General features: G+C 37.6%; 1 protein-coding gene across 2 annotated transcripts in view; it reads left to right on the forward strand.

Moving 5' to 3' along the window:
- The window catches only part of SBF2 (SET binding factor 2), a 467799-nt gene that overhangs the window by 427503 nt on the left and 15934 nt on the right, over positions 1 to 24362 (forward strand). For both annotated transcript variants that reach the window (XM_028116744.2, XM_028116745.2), the window contains 4 exons: positions 7150 to 7334; positions 10598 to 10774; positions 13096 to 13197; positions 13901 to 14086. In XM_028116744.2, the coding sequence (XP_027972545.1) occupies positions 7150 to 7334; positions 10598 to 10774; positions 13096 to 13197; positions 13901 to 14086 (650 nt within the window). The remainder of the gene's footprint in view (positions 1 to 7149; positions 7335 to 10597; positions 10775 to 13095; positions 13198 to 13900; positions 14087 to 24362) is intronic.

The raw sequence follows: 24362 nt of genomic DNA on the forward strand, positions 1-24362 counted from the left end.
TCTCCCACTCCCCTTGCTTGTGTTCCCTCTCTCGCTGTGTCTCTCTCTGTCAAATAAAATCTTTAAAAAAAAAAAAATTTAGAAGCCTCCCTGAAGAAAGAGATTGTCTCTTAATATATACTGGTTAAAAGTCCTACTAAAACCCATCTGGCCCATATTTCTAAATCTCTGCCAATCTTTTTAATTCGATATTTTCTACTCTTTCCAACTGTTAACTATATCACAAAAGATTATATGTTTAGTTTACCATGACTCATTACAGGAATTAGTGCCTTTTCCTGAGTAATCATAAATTATCCATTAGTAATCCATCCTAGAATTTGGTTCAGAATCAACATAAAGGAAGGCTCTATTTCACAAAATTCACTTTTTCCCCTTTGAAGACCAAGATTACTACGCACATCTCCTGGCAGTCATACTGGTTCTTTAGATACTTTTTTTTTCTACCCATCAGAATATTCTGCAATTGCAGGATTTCCTAATAGCTTTCAACCTTCTTCACTCATCTTCTGAATTAGGATTTCAGGCCTGAAGGTCATTGTCTTAGTTTGCTAGGACTACTATAACAAAGTTCCACAAACTGGTTGTGTTAAACAATGATTGTCTCATAGTTCTCTGGAGACTAGAAGTTCAAAATCAAGATGTTATCAGGATTGGTTCCTTCTGAGGGCCATGGGGCAAAATCTGTTCCATGCCTCTCCCCTAGCTTCCGGTGGCTTGCTAGCCATCTTTGGCATTCCTTAGCTTGGTAGAAGTATCACCCAGATACCTGCCTTCATCATTATATGATATTCTCCCTAGGTGTCCATCTCCAAATCTTCCCTTTTTATAAGGACACCAGTCATAATAAAATTAGGGGTCCATCCCCCCCCAGTATGACCTCATCTTAACTAACTACATCTGCAATAACCCTATTTCCAAATAAGATAACATTCTGAGGTACTGGGGGTTAGGACTTCAACATACAAGTTGGAGCAGAGGCATATAGTTTAACTCATAATAGTCATAAAAGCTTTCCTCTGAATTTTTAAAATACCATTGTTTAAAAGTTTAAGATACATACCTCATTCTTATCATTTCTTGGTGAATTTGAACCAAAAAAATACTGCAGTGACTGTCTCCTAAGGTTCCTGCCTGCTATTCCCATTGTCAAGAGCTCCGATCAGAATTTGGCTCAAAGTTGCAGTTCCCCTTATTGTTTTGTTTACCATCTGAAAGTTTATATTGTCAGCAAGGCATGTCAACAGTTTTTCTATGCTCTGCTCTTGAATTTTGCCTTTGTAAATTTCATCAAGGACACATTATTTATTCCTCCATTTGGCCAGATGACTTGTAAGATAAATTTCAGGTACAAAATTACCTCTTCTATCTTAGTACCTAAGGCTCATGGATATTCACCAAAATGTTTCACCTACATTATCTTCTCTTATTTAATACTGGCCTCAAACTCAGCCTTTTTTATGCAAGGGGATCCCCATTTGTGGTTACATTCTAGTCATGACTTCATTCTTTGCTATTCTCAAAGGTACCAAAAAGGCTATATTTACCTCTTAGGGTCAAAATCTCCTATTTAATTTGTTTCTGACCCATTCTATGCATAGTGAGGCCATAATTATTATTTCTGACACCCTTCCCAAATATTTTCTTCTGAAAATTACTATGAACTTAGTGTGTTTCCTTATGACAGTTTTTTGCCCATCATCCCGGTATCTTAAACTAGGATCCAGAAACACAAACCTTATTTTTTTATTCCATCTCTTAATTCTTTTCTCCCAAAGCCTCCCAAATCTTCCAGCGTCCCAGTGGTTAACTGGAAGATGAGATACTGCTGTTTCCTGGCACCTTCAACTTCTTCCCTGATCCCTAGAGCTGCTTCCTTTGTCTCTTCGAACAGTATCATCCTCTTCACATAGAGTAGCAGGAATGGACTGGGGCAAGCAAGTTTGGGAAGTCTTAGAAGATTCCTTATTAACATGACTGTCACAGGCAGACACACACTCAGACGGGCCAGGGCAAGACAAGGTGTAGACACTTGCACACCCTGTAAATAGTTCATTTCCTTGTACCTCCCCTCAGTGAGAGTCTCTTCATTTTTCCAGATAGCTAGGCACACTTCTCCAGAAGTTCTTCATCTAGCCTGTGTGGGAAGAGCCTCCTATCTCTAAATCTTCCTCTTAACCTTCTCCTTTTTTCCTCTTCTCTGTATTTTTGCTCTTTTCATTTCTTTCATTGTCATAATCTTGGGTCCTCGTTTTCTTCTTAGGTTATTTTCACCATGTGCCTTTCTCACTCATGATGAGCCAGAGTTTATATTAACCCCCACCTTCTCCATCACCCTTTTTTCAGTCAGGGCAATCACTTTGCATTCTGTGTGCCTGTTGATGAGTTCCTAAGGCAGGGGAAGCAACCTCTTTACACAAGAACTAGTTAAGAAAAAGTGAAGATGTGAATAAAGCACGTTGCTTTTCATTTGAAAGTAAAATCACTTTTGAGCCCTATGCAGAAAGCACATGTACTTATAACTTGGATAAATTATTTTGTTGACTAGAAAAATGTCATGAAAGGGGCATCTGGGTGGCTCAGTCAGTTAAGTGTCCAACTCTTGATTTCAGCTCAGGTCTCGGTCTCAGGGTTGTCAGTTCAAGCCCTGCCTGGTGTGGAGCCCACTTTAAATTGATTAATTAATTTTAAAAAAGAAAATCGGTTCTGCCTCTTAAATACAAAAATATAATAATAGTTCAGTGTATTTGAGAAGTAGCCACATGGAGGCAGCCTTTTAATTTTTCATCCTTTATATTTCCATGGCCCTTTAAGTTTCTCTACATGTGATAGTTTATCCTTATAATAATCTCTAGGATACATATTTTGAGAGGCTCTGAGAAATGAAGTGACTTGGCCAAGATCACTTAGCAACTAGCATAACTGGTACTGGGATTGGTTCAGTCCGTTTCATTGTAGCCATAACTGAATATAGCGTGTACCTCATGCACTGTGCTAGGCATAAGGCCACCTTGATAAATTCAGTCCCATCCCCACATCCAACCCAAGCATCTCTTTCCTCTTTTCCTTTGGCCTGAACAGAATGGAGGGAACAATACCCATACTTAGGAAACACTCATGTTTTAAACAGCAGTGCATCCCCATTGGTGGGATGGGCTGCACCACTTCTTCCCTGAAGCAATCCGCTTAGCCAAACCCTGCTGGATGGTTCCAGGGCCACATGGTTGCTTACATGACAAGACACTAAGAGTTTGATTCAGACCACAGTGCTACCACTTAATGTGTGATCATTAAGCAATTTAGGAAACCTCTTAATGCTCAGTGTCCTCATCTATAAAGCACAGATAATAAATAGTATCTAACTTTAGAGTAGTTATGAGGAATAAATGAAATAATAAATGTAAAGCACTTAACTTATTAACTGGTTCATAATAGGAACTCAGTCAATGTTAGTTCCATGATTGTTGTGGTGGTTATTAGTTATAGTTGCCTAATACTCCACTGAACTGGGAGAAAAGTCTACATTTGCATTTAAATTACCTTAAACCAGGTTGCTCCTCACAGGCCTAAGGCAAGAAGATAGAAGACATCTGCTCTAGGTCTAGGCCAACAACTTACAAACTTTTTTTATCGTGATTCATAGTTAAAAATATATTTTATATTACATTATAGAAGTATATCAGGTAACACTAAGTCACAATGCAAAATGTATATATACTAAAACAGAAGTTTCATGAAACAGTATTTATCTGTACCACATGCAGTGTACATAGTATTTTCAAATTCTAATCTATTTCACTTTAAAAATACCAACTTGACCTACTAAAGTGATTACAAAAACCACTAAGGGGGGGTGTAATGCCTTTGGTTAACATGACTGCCAGATGGGATTACAGTCCTCAAAGCCCTCTGCTGGCCCCATATTAGCACAGGCCATGTGCTCATGTTGATTTTCAGCTATGTGATGAACACTTGGCAGTTTTTCATTAATGAGCCTCTACTTGGGGAAGTGCTTATTTTTTTTTATTAGTTAATACCCCTCTTTTCATTCTCTCGGGGCAAGTAATCAAGAGTTGAAGATACAGTAGAAGGACCATGACAACTCCAAATGTATCAATTTTCAAAAGAAAATAATCAACAACTGTTTTTAGTACCTACATGTTAGGCTCCCAGCATGAATACAACAATAAATATTTAGGTCCCTACCCTTTGGAGCACAAAATCTAGTAGAATAAAATGTGCAAAATAATCACAATACAGTGTGATCACAGTTCAAATAGAGCTGTCTACAACCCTGGGGACAGTGAGGAATGCTTTTCAGAGGAGTTCACATTGTTCCTGGATCTTGAGGAATAAGGAGTTTGTCAGGTAAAGAAATGTGAGAATCAGTTCCAGGCAAAGGAACTAACATACAAAAGTGGTAGATGTTCAGGGAACAGTATCTCAGAATCAGGAACCAACCAGTCAAACTTCACCATAAGCATTTAGGGTCCCATATTCCTTTAGGAAATCTCAAAACCTTAGCTGAAAGGAGAGGAGCTGGCCAGCACACAGGAGGCCTTGTGCCTTTACCATGTTGTCCCATGGTCTTTGTTCTATCTTGCAATAGAATTCCTTGTGTGCAATCAGCCAGTGCCTCCGCAACCCTTAGCTTTCTGAATTCCTTTGGCCACTAAAGCCATTAATGCCCTTCATTTTTTCTAAAGGAGTGAGGCAGAAATGAAAAAATGCTACTAATGATTTTTCTTTTATCAAACTATGTCATATGCAGTTTTGCAATATATAGCTTAATAATACTGCTGTTAACATTTTCAATCCTGAATAAATGCAAAATCATTTTCCCTAATTGACTTGAGCAGTTCCTTTGCTCAGGCAATAATAGAACTGTGACCTGCCGCTCACTGCTGTTGTCACCACCAGTTGAAGTTTGCCACAGTCACGGAGCACTGTTTTTCTGTCGGGGGAAAAAAACAATATTACTCAAATTACAAAAGTATTATCTCTAATACTGCCTATCATTTTGGTGCAAGTAGGGATTTTAGGAGAAGTCATTACTTCAGTCATCACAAGCTATATTTTTTAGTGGCATTGGGGATTGTCACAGGATCATGAATTCTTGCTGCTCATACCATCTATTAAAAATAAACATAATTTCAAAAGGAAAAGGAAAAAAAGATAGTGTGGCAAGGCTTGATGCTGTACTGCAAAAACATGCCCTTAGTTATTCCAAATGGTTACAAGAGCTTCATTCTTGATGTGATGACCTTGCTCAAAGAACAAACGTGTGGAACAACACGTAGCATTTGCCAATCCATCAACCTCCTTAAATACTAGGGCCAATGCATTCCTAACGTTTACACCCCACCCCCAATTCCTTAATTTTATTATATAAATTTGTTTCTCACCAAATGACAATTTTCAAAAGCTTATTATTCCATTTGGTATAATTTGTTCGTGGCACTCTGCTGTGCTGTCCATTTCATTGTGCTTATAATATATATAATCAGGTGCTGACATTTCATTTAACAGGCGCTCAGTTCATCTTTTTTGTGTGACTGTGCAGCTTTTTGTTAATCATATTTTCTACTTTTATTATATTTACATTTTCCCCCTATGTTAACTTAATTTCAAAAATTAAATAACCTATTCTTCTCTTACTCAATTTGCTCTGATGTTTGCTGCTATCTACATTTCATTCCTCCTTCTGTCTTTAATCTCACTTACCAGTGCATGGGTACAGAGATAAATGTTTTACTCAGTCAAATCCCAAATCTTCAACTAAGGGAAGAGTCCATAATCAAGGTACTGTATTATCTGTCCTGATGTGTCACTCTTTTTAACCATCTTCATATGAAAGCATATTTGTTACAAGTGACTTTTTTCACATTTGTTTGTCAAATTATGTCCTTTATTTTCATCCACATTCTGAATTTGCTCTGTGATTCCATTTATAAACACTTCCCGTAATATCTAAGACAAACTCATAGGTTACGTAGAAAGATTCATCCATGTTAAGCAGAAATCACCTACAAAACCTTTTCTTGGGAACTGGTCTCCTAACTCTATAAATGCTTATAAAGAGCAAAGCAGATGAGACAAACATTATGGTGACTTTCGGTCACCTAGAAACATGGATTAATTTAACATTTGGCAAATATTAAATAAAGCTTCTCAAAGAGCCTTTCTAAATCTAGAGAAGAAACTTCACTTTAGGGAAGCAGTGGCAGTGTCCTCTACCCCAATGACCCCATCACCAGCATGAACACCATATGGACCTTTCTAAGGGGCTCTGTTGTTTTGAAGGTACTACAGTGTTAGTCAAAGTTTGAGGTTTAATATTTGCCTTTGTGTTTAGATATTGAATATTTAGTATTCACTTGCATGTGGAAATTCTTGATTTCTCTAATTTATATAAGGTCAATTTATAACATGAGATTCTTCTAGCAGCTTAGCTTTGGCCTTTCCCTTAGAAGACATCTGCTTTTGACTGAAATTTTAAATAAAGCCTCCTAAGTATCAATGAAATGCACATTACTAAATTTATAACTTCTTACTATTTTTCATGGATACTGGGACAAAAAGATGAGAATATAATATTTGCTGGTTTAAAATTATGTCATTTTGGCATGACACACAAATATTAATTCTAAATCCAGCCTCCGATTTTAGTAGGTATAGTAAAGTTCTAATTTATTACTTAATGTACATTTCTTGTTGTGTTGACTGGCTAAAGCAGGGAAGTGTTCCTTACACTTTTCATGAAACCCTGAGAAACTGAGTCACTCCGTGTTATCTTGTTGCCTTCTGCCCACATTTTTTTGTTTCCCTGTGTCATGCACTCTTTCTATTTATGATCTCAGCATTCATTTATAAACACTGACTTTACATCAAAAGGCAAAAATAGGATTGACTTGGGTGACTTCTTAGATCCCTCCAACCCTAAGATTGTGTGATTTGGAAATGCTGTATTGAATAATGCTTATATGTTGCAAAAGTAAACTACAAATGACCAATATGATCCATGATTACTTAGATGAATTAATTTGCTATTACCTCTAAAACTGTATCTACAGAGCATGCATCTTTTTCCCTGTTCAGTGGCATTCCCACATCAGATTATCTCACTCAATTATTTTGGCTTTTGTGAAGGTGTATGGGCAAGTCTTCGCTCTAGCACTCGCCTGATCAGCTCTCCAACATCTTTCATTGATGTTGGTGCCCGGCTGGCAGGCAGGGACCACTCGACCTCCTTTAGTAACAACACCTACCTGCAAAACCAGCTCTCGAAACGCCAAGCAGCCCTTTATATATTTGGTGAAAAGTCGCAACTAAGGGTAAGATTTCTTTTTCTCACTTGGAAGCTTTATGGGTAGACGAAGGCAGTTTATAAAACTTACCTCAAACCAGCTTTTCTAGAAATTTCGTTTTACAGCATAGAGTCTTAACCTGGAGTTAATAATCAATCTAGAAAATTTTTTTAGCTCATATATATGTATGTATGTATTTCTAAATATACTTTAAAAAATCAAACATCAGGAATATTAGGAACTGTACCTACAAAAAAGAAATAAGGCTCATTCAGGCTGTGTTTTTCCATTGTCTTAGTTCAGCTTCCATAGGAATCTGTACCCTTGGCAAAACAGATCCCTATTGATAAAGAAAGTTACAGGGAGGTAGGAGAGTGAAAAGAAGACTATGGCACTGCATATGGAGACGAGGGAAGGCCAAGACTGTTTTCTAAGCTTAACTTTTTAAAAACTTTGTAGGGCTATGTATACAGAGACACATGTCCTAAGGCAAGTCAGAAATTTCAAACTATTAGATGCTAATCAACTTTATTCTTACTTTTGAATGATTATACTGAAGAGCTGAAGACTATGCTCAGGTCCTATAAATTGTAAAGATAGTCTCTACCTCCAAAAGCAACTATTCCTCGGGTTTGTTTTAGCAATTCATACATTACAAAATAAATTTCATTACCACTGATAGGTTTGTGGGAAATAAAAGTATTTGTTAATTCAGAAATCCCCTCAAAGTTTAGCCCAGTGCTCCAGTCAGCACTGGACAATCTAGACAGACCTTCAGTTGAACTGTGGAGCTGGGGCTGTGAGCAGGATCCCACACGCTTGCTTCTCAAGATGCCAGTGACTGAGTCATCTCTTCTCTGGCAAGCTGGCTTTGCTCGCTCTTCTCCCACTGCCAGGCCTGCTGCAATCACTTAGTCACAACCTTTAGGGTAGAGGGCATGAAACTGCTGGGTAATGCTCCATTTTTAAGTATGCACACATGTCTTCTGATACAGCAGAAAACTTTATATCCAGAAAATAGTTGGAACACTTTTCAACAGTAACCCAGGGCTGCCTGTCCAGCCTCTTTGGCACCAGTATCTTTCCCAGAGCACAGACTTTCCACACTTCAGCACACCACTAATTCATGACCTGAATCACTCTCCAAGCTTTGTCTCCTAAATTCTCACCTCTGCCATTGCCTTTGCACGTCAGTCCTCAGACGAGCTGTGTGATCATGCATATATGAGTAAGAAGGACTGACTCCTTGCGACTCTTCCTTTTTCTCCCTCCCTCCCTTTCCCCCATCGCTCTCCTTCCTTCTTTCTTTTTCTTTCTTTTATCCATAAAGTATTTTATTTTAAAAACATAATTCTACCATCCCGGCACAGTAATTATTAGGATTTCTGTATATTCCATTCAAGCTTTCCTTTTTATTTATTCAGCTGTATCTGTGGAGTGTAGGTCCTTATCTGTCTGATGTGTGCCACATTCTGGCTAGCACAGTGCTGTCTAGCTGCAACCCAACACTTTCTACTCCCCACAAAGGAGACATACAGGAAAGTAAGTAAGTAGAGAATGACCAATTCTAAATAATCTTGAATTACCCTTATTTACCTTTTTCAATTTACATACTTTAATCCCTTATAGTTAGAAACAAATTCCTTATGACCTAGGATGTGTCAACACGGTGGTTGATAGTTCCTGGTTCATAAGATAAGCATACGTAGCTCATGTACAGTTGAGAAATGGAAAGGAACCTGGTTTTCCTGGAAAGTAAACTATATTTTATCTATTATAAGTTTAAAAAAAAAACTAACAGATAAGAACTTATCTCAAGAACATGTTTCCATGTTGTCTAATAGTCTTCATAATTACTTTAATCACTACATGGCATCCCATATTGTTGGATTTTTACATCTATCTTCTATATGTAAAATTGCAGTCACATTTACAAGCATATAGTTTTTTATTTTTTTATTGAGATACAATTCAGTGGCATTTTGTTTCTACATTTTAGATTATTTCTTTAGGGTAGCTTCCTTTTTAAAAGAGGAATTATTAAGACGAAGAAGCTTTTTTTCTTTTTTTTGAAACTTTTTTTCTTAATACATATTAAAAATGCTATTTTAAAAAAAGAATTGTTTGCTTTTTAGTTTAAAACTTTAATATACCTTTTTAAAAATACTCTAAAATAACCAATATAAAACATGAAACAGACCCTATGCATAAGTCCTTAGCAACAGTTTTAATTGTGATAAAATACAAATAACACAAATTTACCATATTAATGTGTACAGTTCAGTAGTGTTAACATTCGCATTGTTATACGCCCAATCTGCAGAAAGCAGTTTTACCCTCAGAAAAGCAAATAATCCAATAGAGTAATTTTGGCAGAATGTGAAGAAAGCACAGAGAAATGTGAGAAAACTAATTCATTCTTTGAAACGAAATGGTTGAGAACTTTTAAATCTTCAGAACTAGGCCACTAGATTATCAAAACAAAATAGACCAAAGGACCATCAGTTTAGCATTTTTAAATTACAAATACAACCTCGTGTGGAATAAATTTCATATGGATTAAAAATGTAAATGATAAAAGTATTCAAATAAATAGAGATTGATACATGTGTCATACTGAGTGGAAAAAATATGTCCCAAAGCTAGAAATCACAAAACCTTTCAGATTTTACTATATATAAAATTTTGTATTATTACCTTTAAAAGAGTAACTACAATGTTAGGGCAGTCTTAGGGTAGTGAGATAGTGATTTTTATTTCCTTTTCAATGTTTATCTCTACCTTTTTTTTCAATGACTATGTTTCACTTGCATAATAAGAAACAAGTATGTGTATGTCTACAAACTTTAATTTGTAGAGTTCTGGAACCTCAACAGTATATTACCTTTTCATTACCGTGTATATCTTGGGGAGACTTAGTTTACAGTTTTGGATTAATCATGCTGTCCATGTGTCATTGGTTCCTCTTTAGACTTCCAGGCTCATGGCCTTATAATTGGCTTATATATGGTGTTATAAATTCCATCAGGTTCCAGCCTACCAGTAGTCTCTCCAAATTCTCAGAATGACAGCAAGCCAAGTCAAACCACAAGACCTTACAAATGGCTCTTTCCAGTAATATTGACACATTAGCTGCATAAGATTGACTTTCTTGACTTTCTTGACCTCTGCAACCTCTGTAGCTACTTGGCCTCAACTAACTGTACATCATTAAGTATTGCCCTGTTAAAAACAGTGCTCTTTTACCTACAGCACTTCATCTGCCTAATTCTCTTCATCTTTACCCACAGAACTTCAAGCTAGAATTTGCTTTAAATTGTGAGTTTGTTCCTGTTGAATTTCATGACATCCGACAAGTTAAAGCCAGTTTTAAAAAACTGATGAGGGCTTGTGTCCCAAGCACCATCCCTACTGACTCAGAAGTGACCTTCCTGAAAGCCCTGGGAGACTCTGAGTGGTTCCCACAGGTAATGTCTGGAGCAGCTCATCTTATAACTCAAGGAAAGAGAAGTCCAATTGGATAAACAGAATTGATATTTGAGGGGTAAAAATATTGTGTTCCCCCACTACCTGACCCTCTCCCCTTCTTGTATGCCCTCCATAAAGGTTTTCCAGTTCCAGGAAACCATGTGATCTATTTGATGGGTCTAGAATTCTTCATCCCTGGGCTTTCATCTCTCTATCATTGCAAACTTGGTCTTCATAGGATGCTAAAGAGGAGGTCTTTATTGTTAGATGGAAACTTTGATATGCAATAAATTTAATCAACAAGTATTTATAGGACTGCTGCTCTGTTGTCAGCAAAGTGAGGATCCAGGACAGAACGTGATTTCTAGATGACTCCAAGAGCCTTTCCCTCTTACTTTCTCACCTCTCATGTGTCTCTGCCTTTTCCATGTGTCTAGATTTTAGATTCACCCTCAGACTAGCCACCAAGGTCATTGAATGCCCTAAAGCCTACTTAAGGTTTAGGAAAAACTGCATATCCTTTCTTCAGCTCAGTCAAGCTTGGGATGTTTTTAATTAAACTCTTATTGAGAAATTAAGGAGAAGTAGATATGCCAGCACACATAACCCTCATTTCTTCCAAACCACAGAAGAAAGGTATTTATGACATGCATGTTTTAGACACTGATGCAGACATTTGGCCAAATGCATCTCTGCGGTATACCCTTCAGCCTTGTCTTTAGGCCACTGATGCTATGCCCATTGTGCCTTTGCCCCCTGTAGCAGTTCCCAGCCCCTCTCATCCCCTGTTCCTATCTGCCTCCAAGCTTCCTGCCTCTCTTAAGGAGGAAAAAGAGTTGTTTGCCATGAGCCAGGAAATAATGGGAGTACCCAGGGCAGTGACTATTCTCAAGATACTTAAACTATTAAAAAAAAAAAAAAAAAAAAAAAAACAGCCACATATACAATTAGCTATAAATCTAGATCAGGATATGTTAATACCTATTATGGCAGTTCAGGATACTTTTGAATACCCATGGAAGGAGCTGATCAAAACTCCATTCCGTCCCTAAGCTATGAGCCTCAGCCCCAAACTGTTCCCACCACCCAACAGATCTGTCTGTTCTGGTACATTGTGTGTTCTGCTTCTTACTCCAAAGTGGGTCCGTACCAGAAGTTGGTGACTAAAAATAGTGGAAAATATTGCCCCGCTTGGGATATTGGCATTTTCAAAGTTAACTTAGAGCAAATGCTAAGCCCAAGAGAATTCAGGCCTAGTAATGGCTGTGTTATAGAACAGTGAGTGAGAAGCTTCCCATTGCTGGAGAGGATATGTGCCTTGTTCCTGGGTTTAAAATAGCCCAGCTCTGTTTAAAATATGGGGACGGGGGTTATTTTGTTTTATGTTAGTTGATGGATTCATTCTACAAATTATATCAAATGATGCTTAAAATATAGTTTTAAACTATAATACACAATTGGTTTTGAATCTGTATGCTTCATTAGGGACTTGAATCTGTTGACTTGGCTTAAAAAGCTGAGCACAAATAGAAGTTTTCTTCCCATTGAATACACAGTGCAGACAAATAAGAGTGTCTTTTTTAAAAGATAAAATTCATTTGTCATAAAATTCAACCCTTTAAAGTGTACAATTCAGTGCTTTTTAGTATTTTCACAGAGTTGTGCAACCATCCTCCTATCTAATTACAGGAAAATTAAGAGTATCTGAAGTAGAATTGACTACATCATAGAAAAACACATTTTAAGTCCAGTAACTGTGTTGGTAGGGCCACTTAGACCCTCAGTCTCTTCCACTCTTTGGAATTCCATAGCTCTTCTACTTGGGGGGGATCATGTACGGCCAGTTTATTTCATTGTCCGTTATTTGAACACATTGTTTTAAAATATGTCTACTTTTGGGGGCACCTGGGTGGCTCAGTCGTTAAGCGTCTGCCTTCGGCTCAGGTCATGATCCCAGGGTCCTGGGATCGAGCCCCCTATTGGTCTCCCTGCTCAGCAGGAGGCCTGCTTCTCCCTCTCCCACTCTCCCTGCTTGTGTTCCCTCTGTCTCTCTTTGTCTCTCTCTCTCTCTCCGTCAAATGAATAAATAAAATCTTTAAAAAAAAATAAAATAGAATAAAATATGTCTACTTTTAAATCATGTCATTATTTCATCTTGATTTTGACAAAGAACTTTAAGCATATAAAACTTATTGTGGTTCTTTTGTCCAAATACTTTATCCCTAACTTGTTTCGTTATCTACGGTTGATAATGAGCCTGTCTGTTTGTGGTGCTCAGAAAATGCCTGGTCTAATTGTGGCCTCCTTTCCTGTCTCCTAGCTTCACAGGATAATGCAGCTGGCTGTGGTTGTATCAGAAGTACTTGAGAATGGTTCCTCAGTTTTGGTCTGTTTGGAGGAAGGCTGGGACATCACTGCACAAGTAAACTATTAAAACATAGTTTTATATAGTTTTAGATTTATATTTAAATTCCGTTGTTTTTAAATTCTGCAGATGAATCTTTTGTATAATGACTAATGTGTTTATAGATAGAGAAAGTCCTATGTTAAAAACCACTTAGTATCCATCAGAGAGCTCTGTGCCCTGAGCTTCCAGGCACTACATAAGCTGGAGCTCTGGCCCCAGGGCATCAGGCTCTCACATGACAGATACACCATGCGAGCATACAAATGGAGCCCTTGATCAGAGGGTAGGACATGGACCATCCTTCTTGGGTTTTGTCAGTCTTTTCCTTGGCTTTCAATAAGCCCCTCCTTTACCAACTCCAGAGTGAAAAAAGGAAAGTGTAAATATAAACTAGGTAAGATGTTCATCTATACCTGCCAAAAAGTAGATAATAGGTTTGAACCGATCCTCTAGCCGTATTAATTAACTTGTAGGAGAGGGCTGCAGACAGCACACTGTTGGGGTAAAGATTAAAATCGTAAGTCCCTGAAAGAAAACATGTAGCCAAAATGAATTTGAGGTTTCGTTTTTACTGTGGAAAGTTTGCAGAATTAATCTGATTGGCTGTCCTGGGGCAGTTAGTGAACAAATTTGCTTGTTCAGGTGACTTTGCCTGCCTTAGTAACAAAATTTTTTCGGGACTGAAAGTAATGAAGTATCCATCCTGCTTGTGCCTTAGGTGACATCCCTGGTTCAGTTACTCAGTGATCCCTTTTATAGGACACTTGAAGGCTTCCGGATGTTGGTCGAAAAAGAATGGCTCTCTTTTGGTCATAAATTCAGTCAGCGGAGCAGCTTGACCCTCAACTGTCAGGGTAGTGGTTTTACTCCAGTCTTCCTGCAGTTCTTAGACTGTGTACACCAGGTAAGTAGAGCAAACTTAAATTGACTTGATATGAAGGAAAGAAAAGAACTAGCATTTATTGCACATTGCAGTGCTGTGACTGGTATCTTCATGTCATGACTCTGATGGACTCAGCCATAAGACTTGCTGAAATCTTAGCAGTGGATTCCTGGGAATAGAGAAGAAAAAGAACTAGTTGGTTTCTGAAACTAGGAGAGCTGAGTTGGCAATTGGGCTGGCCCCCATGTGAAGTGGCCAGCATTCTAAATTATCATCTCCCAAGAAGAGGGGCACACTTGGGTTTGTTGTCCAGGAAGGTTTGATCTATGGTAGAACAGCAAAAATCTCTAGATGATGGCAGGGCCTGAAATCTAGCAGGTGGTCTTCCCAGTTTGGGAGGACCTTAGTTTGTGCCTAGCAACATAGAAGGTAGAGCCTAACCCCTGAGAAAGAATCAGGGCCCAATCGAGCAAGCCTGGAGATTGGGAACACTGGCTTGATTCTACTCAGTGACCTAATCAGGGCTAATCAAGAGACTAGACAGAAACCCAGGTATATAATCCAGTCAGACCCAGTGGGAGCAGGGGGTTAGGGAGATTCGAATGCTCTAGGCTCCCTCCTACCCTCATCTCAGGCACATCAGGTATAAACTTCCTAATGGGGTCTAAATCAGAATTGGGCTTCAGAATTGCAGGGCACTGAGTTTGCTAAATTGGCCTAAGAAAAGCAAGGTTGAAATTTCCAGCTTTGTTTCATCTGCACCACAACAATGAATGGGTTCTGGCATGTCAAACATATTTGTCAGAACAGTGCGCCTCCTTGAAATAGATTGGCCTCAGGTATCTATTGGAAGGAGAGGTGGAAATGTTTTCAGGAGCCAGAACTGAAATTAGGTCTTCTGAAGAGGCCAGGTTGGTGTATGGGTTTTGTTTTGGTTTGGTTTTTTATCCTGTCAATCATTTGATCAGCATAAATTTTAACTTATTTAAAATGTATACAATTCAGTAGTTTTTAGTATATTCACAGAGTTGTGTAATTGCCACAATCAATTTTAGAACATGTTACCACTCCAAAAAGAAACTCTATGCCCATTAGCAGTGACTTTCCATACCCCCACCCGCACCCCATTCCCCACATACACACACTCTGGTGGTTATTTTTGATTGCTCTAATGAGCTTCTTAAAGAAAAGATCTATTGAATGATTTCAATGAATTCTGTCTGAGCAGCATCTGGAGAAGCTGGTTACAAGGTTGAGCTTACATTTTAAATCTTTGCAGCAAATGGTGTATTTGTTTACTATTTGAATATGAGCCTTTTTATTTCATACTCCTTTTGGCAGATAGATGAGGGAGACATTTGGAGCCCATTGTGTCTGAAACAGAAAGCTTAGCTGAGACCAGGGAGAGGAGCAAGCATCTTTTTCTCACATCTAGATAGGTGAAAGCATATGAGTTCTTCATGAAAGCACTTCTTATTATCTTGCTTATTACCTTATATTGCTTACCAAATGCACTAGGCTGTCTACCTTAAACTTACACAGTGATGTATGTCAATTATTTCTCAGTATAACTGGCAGAGATTTGGGGAGGCAGGTAAAAGCAACTACAAACTATACAATTTCATTTATAGAAAATTCTACAAAAGGCAAAACTGTAATCAGTCAGCCTGTATGCTGTAAATAGAGAAATTTTACTATATGTAAATTGTATATCAATGAACTAGAAAAACAGAATTTTAATTAGTAAGTCCAGCATCTCAGTTAACTGGAGTTCCAGAAAAAGAAAAGAGCAGCTATCTAGTTTCTCCAGAGAAAAATTTGTCAGTCTGCTGCCCAGAAAATACTTAAAAGCCTGGCTGCTTGCTCTTTAGAAATAGGGCAGCAAATAGGTCCAGGGAGATCCCTCTTAAGTGTGCAGATTTTTTCTTTTTCTATGCTATTTTCAGTTTCAAGCCTCATCACTAACCCAGTTGTTCCTGCCGTTCCCAAGTCCAGAGCTCATCAAGTTTGTTTTTTTCCAGAGGACAAACTTCTAATCCCTTGCTTTCAAGGAGGCAATCACATGACTACATGGGGTAGGAAAAGATGCTGGATATCTCACCACTTCCTCTATAGACTTACACCTAGTCCTGATTTTTGGCTCCCATTTCACCCCCATATATGTTACTCAGCTCTTGGGCCTCTGAGTCCTGAGCCTTTCTGGGTTTAAAGGGCAAGCTGTTACCTTCTCAAATCATTTTCATCCTACAAGCATCCCAATGTAGCTTCTCATCTTCTATCACTTATTGCTATTCTTCCTTCTATTTTCCTTCGTTCATAAGTGTACTGAATTTTCTTGACCTGCTACTGTCTCCCTTCCCATTCTCCCCACCTCCTTTTAGGTTTTTTGCCTTATAAAAATTCCTTTCCTTTAATTAAGGAAGAGTTGCAGGGGGCTGAGTATGTATGGCCTAATTTGGCTTAAGTTAAATGCACTATTAAATATGTTAAACATCCATGTTCAACTTGCAGAATTCTGCATCCCTAAACATGAGAATCAGCAAAAGAATGCACTCACAGTCAGTAAGAGATGGGAGGTTCTCATAGAAGACATATTGTCCTCAAAAATGAGAACATTATTCTACCCCAAGTATAATAATAATTACTTGATATGGAACACTTATATTTTATTGTTGGGGTAGGAAGGAGTGTGAGTAGTCTAGAATTGGAAAGAATAAAAATAACCTGTATTGTGTGAGTACCCCTTAAGTGGTGTAAACAAAATAATATAAACAAAAGTGAAGTACAAATTATATTCCTGTTGTCTTTAGAATACATTACAATAGATGCTAAAATGAAATGTTATCTAAAACATCTTAGGATGTATGTTTGATTTCCAGGAGCTTTTTATTTTAAATGATGAGTTAAAATTCAAATGATCTATATAAATTGAGCTTTAGTTATAACTCAGTTATTTGTAGATGAATGCTTCACAAACTGTAGAAGATAATATTGTTCAGGGCCTAAAGACTTCTTTAGTATTAATTTAAATCTGATTGTACCACATTAAAATTTTTTATAGATTTTTTTTAAAGATTTTTTTATTGGGACACCGGGGTGGCTCAGTCAGTTAAGCGTCTGCCTTCGGCTCAGGTCATGATCCCAGTCCTGGGATCGCGCATCGGACTCCCTGCTCAGCAGGGAGTCTGCTTCTCCCTCTGCCTGCCGCTCCCCCTGCTTGTGTTCTCTCTCTCTCTCACATATAAATGAATAAGATATTTTTTTAAAAAGATTTATTTATTTTAGGAAGAGAGAGAGTGCGAGTAGGGGGAGGACCAGAGGGAGAGAGAGAGAGAGAGAGAGAGAAGCAGACTCCCCACTGAGCATGGAGCCTGATGCAGGGCTCGATCTCACAACTCTGAGATCATGACCTGAGCCAAAATCAACAGTTGGACACCTAACTGAGTCACCCAGGTGCCCCAACATTAAAATTTTTTTAATTAAAATATGAATTTTTAAAAATTTGCCTTAACCCTCTTTTGCCTTAGTACCCTCACACATAATAACCTGAGCGGAGGCAAGTCATGGCAAAGCAAGCATATGACCTTAATTGCAGTATTTAAAGGATGCTTGGCTATGATAGGTATCAGCTTTGGTGAAGCAAATTACTTTGTGCTGAAAAGGGATTGTTTATTCATTCAAAAACAGAAGACTATAGAGGACTGTAGTTAACAAATAGTGCTTCTGACTCTTGCTGACTTAATTATAAGGTAGTGTTTCATCATCTCCTACATTACTAGTTTTAGGCATTAGAAAACGCCTTCTTTGAATACCTTTCAAATGAACACTAGTGCTTTACATGACTCCAGTGTTTGCCAGACAATTCGAATTACTGCTGTCCTCAGTCTCTCAGGGGCACAAAACAGAGCCAGGCCCAACAACATTTAAAAAAAAAAAAAAAGTGCAAAATTACGCAGCAGCAAGCGAAACTCCCAGGTGGAATGTGTTCACTGCTTTTTAACCATTTCTAACATGCTGAATGCCAAAAGACAGTCTATGGAAATTTGCCTAGACTTGTCCATTAGTACTAGTGGAGTTACAAAGAAAACAGATGAAGCACTGATCTTAAATTAGAACTGCCTCATCATATAAAAAGCCATTGTTTACGCCAGTATATCCAGGTGTCAGATGAATTATAAATGCTAGATCACTGTTTCATAATAGCAACATCTGGCAAATTTTTTGTTGCTTCTAGAAAAATTGGCTTAGTTCAAATGATATCATTACAGGATGCTTCCTTTTCTTAAAATAGTTGAACCAAATTCAAAAAGAAATACATCCAAAATACAAAAATGAAATTTTTACCTAAAATTTATTTTTAAAATATAATACCAAGGGAATAGATATGTATAATATGAACGAAAACATGAAGTATAGGAAAGCATCTCCTCTATTCCAACATTAGAGTAAATCTTTGAGCGTTTCTTAGAACTTTTTCATTATTTCCTACTTTGAGAAAAACAACAGTTATAACTTTGCTTTTGAAGTTTATTCAGGTTGTTTCAAGTTGACTCGCTTTGGTCTGGCTGTGTGATACGGTTCTCCTCACAGTTACCATACGCCAGCACTATGCTAGGTCCTATTACAAAAAGAAAAAATATTTGCCCCTTGAAGATATGAACTTTCCTTGTGAGCACATGTATGAGGAGCCAAGCAGCCCTCACACGGTTTGGTTACTCTAAAATTTATTATGCCATTAATATTGGCAAAATAACCGCAGGTAATGGAGTAATGGTATGTTCAAAGTTTCTGGTGTCTGCCCGCTTCCCATTCATTTGAAAACTGGCAGAAATTGATATAATCCAAGCTGTTTTATATCAAAGCAATTTTACATTAAAGTTCTTAATATTCTGAGCGCATAAAATAAATCTGCGTTTACATATCAGTCTTACTAATTTTTGATCTTTCACAAATTATTTAAGCTCTCTGTGCTTTGGTTTCTAGATAGATACATGGATAGATAGCTATCAGAAGGATTACAGATCTTATGTAAAGTGATTGGCACAGTAGAAACTGCACAGTTAATGTTTGTTAAATCTTTATCTTGAAATAACAAAAACCTACATTAATTACCTATTTTTCTAGGGTGTATCTATCATACCCACAATTTTTCCAATGTTGATACCATTCTATATAGGGTCTCTTGTAGCTTAACATTTCTAATTCTTGAAAGCAAAATCCAGTGTTAACTTACTATATTTTATTCCCAAAACATTGATCTTTCCTGGGATTTGAGTCATAGCTTATTTTATGGGCCTTTAAATTTTATAAAGTACTTAGTGACACATGGGCAAAAAATAAGACCCTATAAATTCATGTTTCTCCAAATTCCATTTCAAATTCTCTTCTTATAAATAAGTGAAATTGGCAGGTTTCACTCCATAATGGAAAACAAAACTAAAATACCTCACATATCTTCGTCTTTTAAGTCTGTATATTTTTATCTTCCATCAAGATAAGTATAAAATTATTTTGGACAACAGAAGCCAGATGATGCCTGAGAAAGGCCTAAAACTCTACTCATCAACATATTTGGGGAAATGCTCATATAGAATTAATTTATAGGCTGAGAGGCCTATTATTTCCAATTCTACATAATAAAATAAGGCTAAATGTATCTGAAGCAGATTTGCCTTTAGGCCTCGAAAATCTTGTGGCCAACAATAAAGAAAAATAATGAAACCAAATGCTGTTCTTTAAAAAGATCGATAGAATTGATAAACTTCTAGCCAGACTGATCAAAGAAAGATGCAAAATACCAATAATAGAAATGAGAAAGATGACATCACTACAGATTCTACAGATATTAAAAGGACCATAAGGGAATATTATGAACAATTTTGTACCAATAAAATCAACAATTTAGATGAAATGGACAAATTCCTTGAAAGACACAACCTACCACACTCACTCAGGAAGAAATACATAATTTGAATAAGCCTGTGTCTATTAAGGAAATAGAAATTGTAGTTAAAGTCTTTCCACACTGAAAACTTCAGACCCGTGTAGCTTCACTGGTTAATTCTGCCAAGTATTTAGAAAGAAATAATAGCAATTCTACAAAAACTCTTCCAGAAAATTGAAGCAAAGGGAATACTTCTCACCTCAGTCTATGAGACCAGCATTACCCTGGCCTGACAAAGACAACAAAAGAAAACTATAGACCAGTATCTGTGATGATCACACATTCAAATTTTCTAAACAAAATTTTAGCAAATCAAATCCAACAATATATTTAAAAGATAATATGCCATGGTCAAGTGGCATTTATCCCAGGAATGCACAGTTGGTTACACATTCAAAATCAGTCAAAATAGGGGCGCCTGGGTGGCTCAGTCATTTAAGCGTCTGCCTTCGGCTCAGGTCATGATCGCAGGGTCCTGGGATCGAGCCCTGCATCTGGCTCACTGCTCCACGGGGGGCCTGCGTCTCCCTCTCCCACTCCCTCTGCTTGTGTTCCCTGTCTCGCTGTGTCTTTCTCTGTCAAATAAATAAAATCTTTTTTTAAAAGATTTTATTTATTTATCTCAGAGAGAGAGAGAATGAGATAGAAAGCACGAGAGGGAAGAGGGTCAGAGGGAGAAGCAGACTCCCTGCTGAGCAGGAAGCCCGATGTGGGACTCGATCCTGGGACTCCAGGATCATGACCTGAGCCGAAGGCAGTCGCTTAACCAACTGAGCCACCCAGGCGCCCCAAATAAATAAAATCTTAAAAAAAAAAAATCAGTCAAAATAATTCACCATATTAAGAAACTTTTTAAAAAAGAAAAACCATATGGTCATCCCAATAGATGCAAAAAACCATTTGAGAAAATATAACATCCATTCCTTATAAAAATGTTCAGGAAGCTAGAAATAGAAGGGAACTTCCTCAAACTCTAGATAGTATCTATTTTTTAAGAACCTATAGCTAACATCATACTTAATAGTGAAAGACTAAATGCTTTTCCCTTAAGATCAGGAACAAGATGTGGATGTCTACTTCACCACTTCTATTCAACATTGTACTAAATAAAGGTCCTAGCCGTGCAATTAGGCAAGAAAATAATGATAATAAAGACATCCACATTAGAAAAGAAGTGAAATTATCTTTATTCACACGCAACATGGTTGTCTATGGAATCTACAAAAAACTACTAGAATAAGTGAATTTAGCAAGGCTACAGAATACCTGATCAATATACAAAAATCACTAGTATTTCCACATACTAGCAATGAATTATTGGAAAATTAAAATGTAAAAATTATTATCTTTACAATAGTATCAAAAAACATGAAATCTAACAATATGTTAAAAGCCTAGAAACTGAAAACTATAAAACATTACTGAGAGAAATTAAAGGCCTAAATAAATCAAGAAATACCTCTTGTTTTATGGGTCAGAGGATTCAGTATTGTTGAGATGTCATTTTCCCCAGATCACAATCAAACTCCCACGAGGCTGTTTTGTAGAAATTGGCAAGCTCATTCTAAAATCCATATGGAAATGCAAAGAATCTAGAATAGCCAAAACAACTTTGAAAAAGAACAAAATTGGAAGACTGGCACTATCTGATTTTATTATAAAGCTACAGTAATCAAGATTGTGTGATAATTGGTATAAAGATAGGTCAGTGGAACAGAGTAAAGTCCAGAAATAGTCCCACACTATATGTGATATGTGGAAAACTGACTTTCAATGAAGGTACAAAAGCAATTGGTAGAGAAAGGATAGTCTTTTCAACAAATAGTGTGAGACAATTGGATTTCCAGATGCAAAAACAAACAAACAAAAAACTTTGATCCAAATCTAGCACCAATATAAAAGTTAATTCAAAAGGGATCATAGACCTAAGTGTAAGACCTAACATTATACAACTTCTGGAACAAAACATAGGAAGAAATTTTTGTGACCTTGGGTTAGGCAAGGGTATCTTACATTCAACACCAAAAGCATGATTTATTAAAAGAACAAATTCATAAATTAGACCTTGTCAAAATGTAAAACTTTTGTTCTTTAAAAATCCCTGTTAATAAAATGAAAAGACAAATCATGTATCTGCTTAAAGGGTTTGTATCCAGAAGAATTCAAGAATTCTTGGGGCCCCTGGGTGGCTGTCAGTTAAGCATCTGCCTTTGGCTCAGGTCATGATCTCAGGGTCCAGGGATTGAGCCCAGTGTTGGGCTCCCTGCTCAGCGGGGAATCTGCTTCTCCCTCTCCCTCTCCCCCTGCCCCTCCCCCAACAACTCCCACCATTCCTGCTCCTGTGCGTGCTCACTCGTTCTCCCTCTCTCTCTTTTGCGTGCACAAAAACAAATAAAATCTTTACAAAAATAAAAATTAAAAATTAAAAAAATAAAAACAGTAGGATAAAGCGATACTTAACAGAAGGGGAAGGAAGCATGTGGATTGTGCTTTTTGGAGACCACTGTGGTATTTTACAGCAGAAGAACCTAGGTGTCCCATTGACAAGGAGGAAAAAAAGCCAGTGAACTAGACAAACTGAGTCCCTGGGAGATAGGACTAAGTGGAGAAAGTATAATTTTTCTTTTTTACTGGAAATCAAGCACCATATTTTGTCATGCAAATACAATCGGGTCTTTGTTTCTCATTATGGTAAAAAGACATTTCAGAAAACAGAATTGAGAGCCCAGAAATAAACCCACACATATATGGACAATTAATTTACAACAAAGGAGCCAAGAACAGAAAATGGAGAAAGGACAGTCTTCAGCAAATGGAAAAACTGGACAACTACATGAAAAAGAATGAAACTAGACCACTATCTTACACCATATACAAAAATTAACTCAAAATGGATTAAAGACTTGAATTTAAGACCTAAAACTATAAAATTCCTAGAAGACTCCAAAGGCAAGGGAAGCAAAAGCAAAAATAAACAAATGGGACTACATCAAACCAAAAAGCTTCTTCTGCACAATGAAGGAAACATCAAAATGAGAGGGCAACCTACTGAATGGGAGATGATATTTTGAAATCTTCTATCTGATAAGGGGTTCATATCCACAATAGATAGAGTTCCTACAACTCAATGATGAAAAAAAAATTTAAAAATGGGCAGAGGATCTAAATAGACATTTTTCCCATGTTTCTTAATGTCAGATTCCAAATGTGGCTATCTATGTATTAATCAACCCAGCATTCAAGTCAATCTGGTTTTTTTTCCCCGTGGAAGAAATCCTCACATGCTTGTTTCTTAAACTGTGGCTAAAGAATGAAAAAAAAAGTTGCTCTATATCTTCTTTTCTATTTCCAAAAGACCTAACAATTAACCCCAGTTTGGGGGCAGATTGTCTTTGGCCTCAAACAGTTAGCACCAGTAGGTGCCCTTGCCCCTGAGCGCTGACACCGTGATGCTATCTAAGCACCAATTCCAGTTCAAGCAGGGTGAGTGCCAGGGGCCTTGGGAAGTGTCTAACCTTGCTAACATAATTGTAGGGTCCAGGATTTGTGGTGAGGCCAGTCACTCAGTACAGTGGGCTATGAAAGTATTTTTCCACTTGTAGAGTTTTGCTTCTAGTCCTAGCATATGATCTCCCTGAAATACCTGTAAGTTCAACTTAAGGTCATATTCATTATTTCCATTCTACTTTACCTCATAAGTGGGTCTTCAAAATTATATACTTAAGCATATTAAGTATCAGAATAATCAAGGAAAGATAAAGATATGTATGAGGCAGTGGTTTCTAGGGAGAATAGTCATTGAGAGAATGGTTTTGTTATTTGGAGCTTTGTTTGATAAAAGTTTTTAAAAAAATTTTTAGAACCTATTATGGACTGGGTCCATAGAAATAGCCCTGAACTCTTCTTCCCTGTGACTAACAAGGTTTATTCCAACGTCTGTTGGGGCAAAGTTGTTCTTGGAGCTCACTCTCCTTGAGCACATTGCAGATTCCTCCTCCCTGAGACTCTCAGATGGAAGGGAACCAAGTTCCATCCTGGGCCTGTCTCCTTCTGTCCTACCACCCACAATCTGAGTCACCCCCTCTCTATCATGTGACACTGGCTGTTGGGTGTTGCCATTGATTCCGAACCAGGAGCTCAGACTAGGGAGCATGCAGTTCTAAAACGCTGGAATAGGGCACACTACCTGGCTATTCAGGGCCATGTCACAGTTGTCCCATGGAAAGCTCTGTAGTCTTCTGGAGATCCGATGCAACAGGAAGTGGCTGAGAGCAGGGAAGCAGCTCCACAATATACAAGCCTACTGAATGAGAGTCATACTCTCTTTTAATATATTTTCCTAAAATCCTCTTT

Source organism: Eumetopias jubatus, unplaced genomic scaffold (genome assembly GCF_037043125.1).
Source record: "Eumetopias jubatus isolate StellerSeaLion01/CBP00866 unplaced genomic scaffold, mEumJub1_p1.0 scaffold_13, whole genome shotgun sequence".
NCBI classification, from domain to species: Eukaryota; Metazoa; Chordata; class Mammalia; order Carnivora; family Otariidae; genus Eumetopias; species Eumetopias jubatus.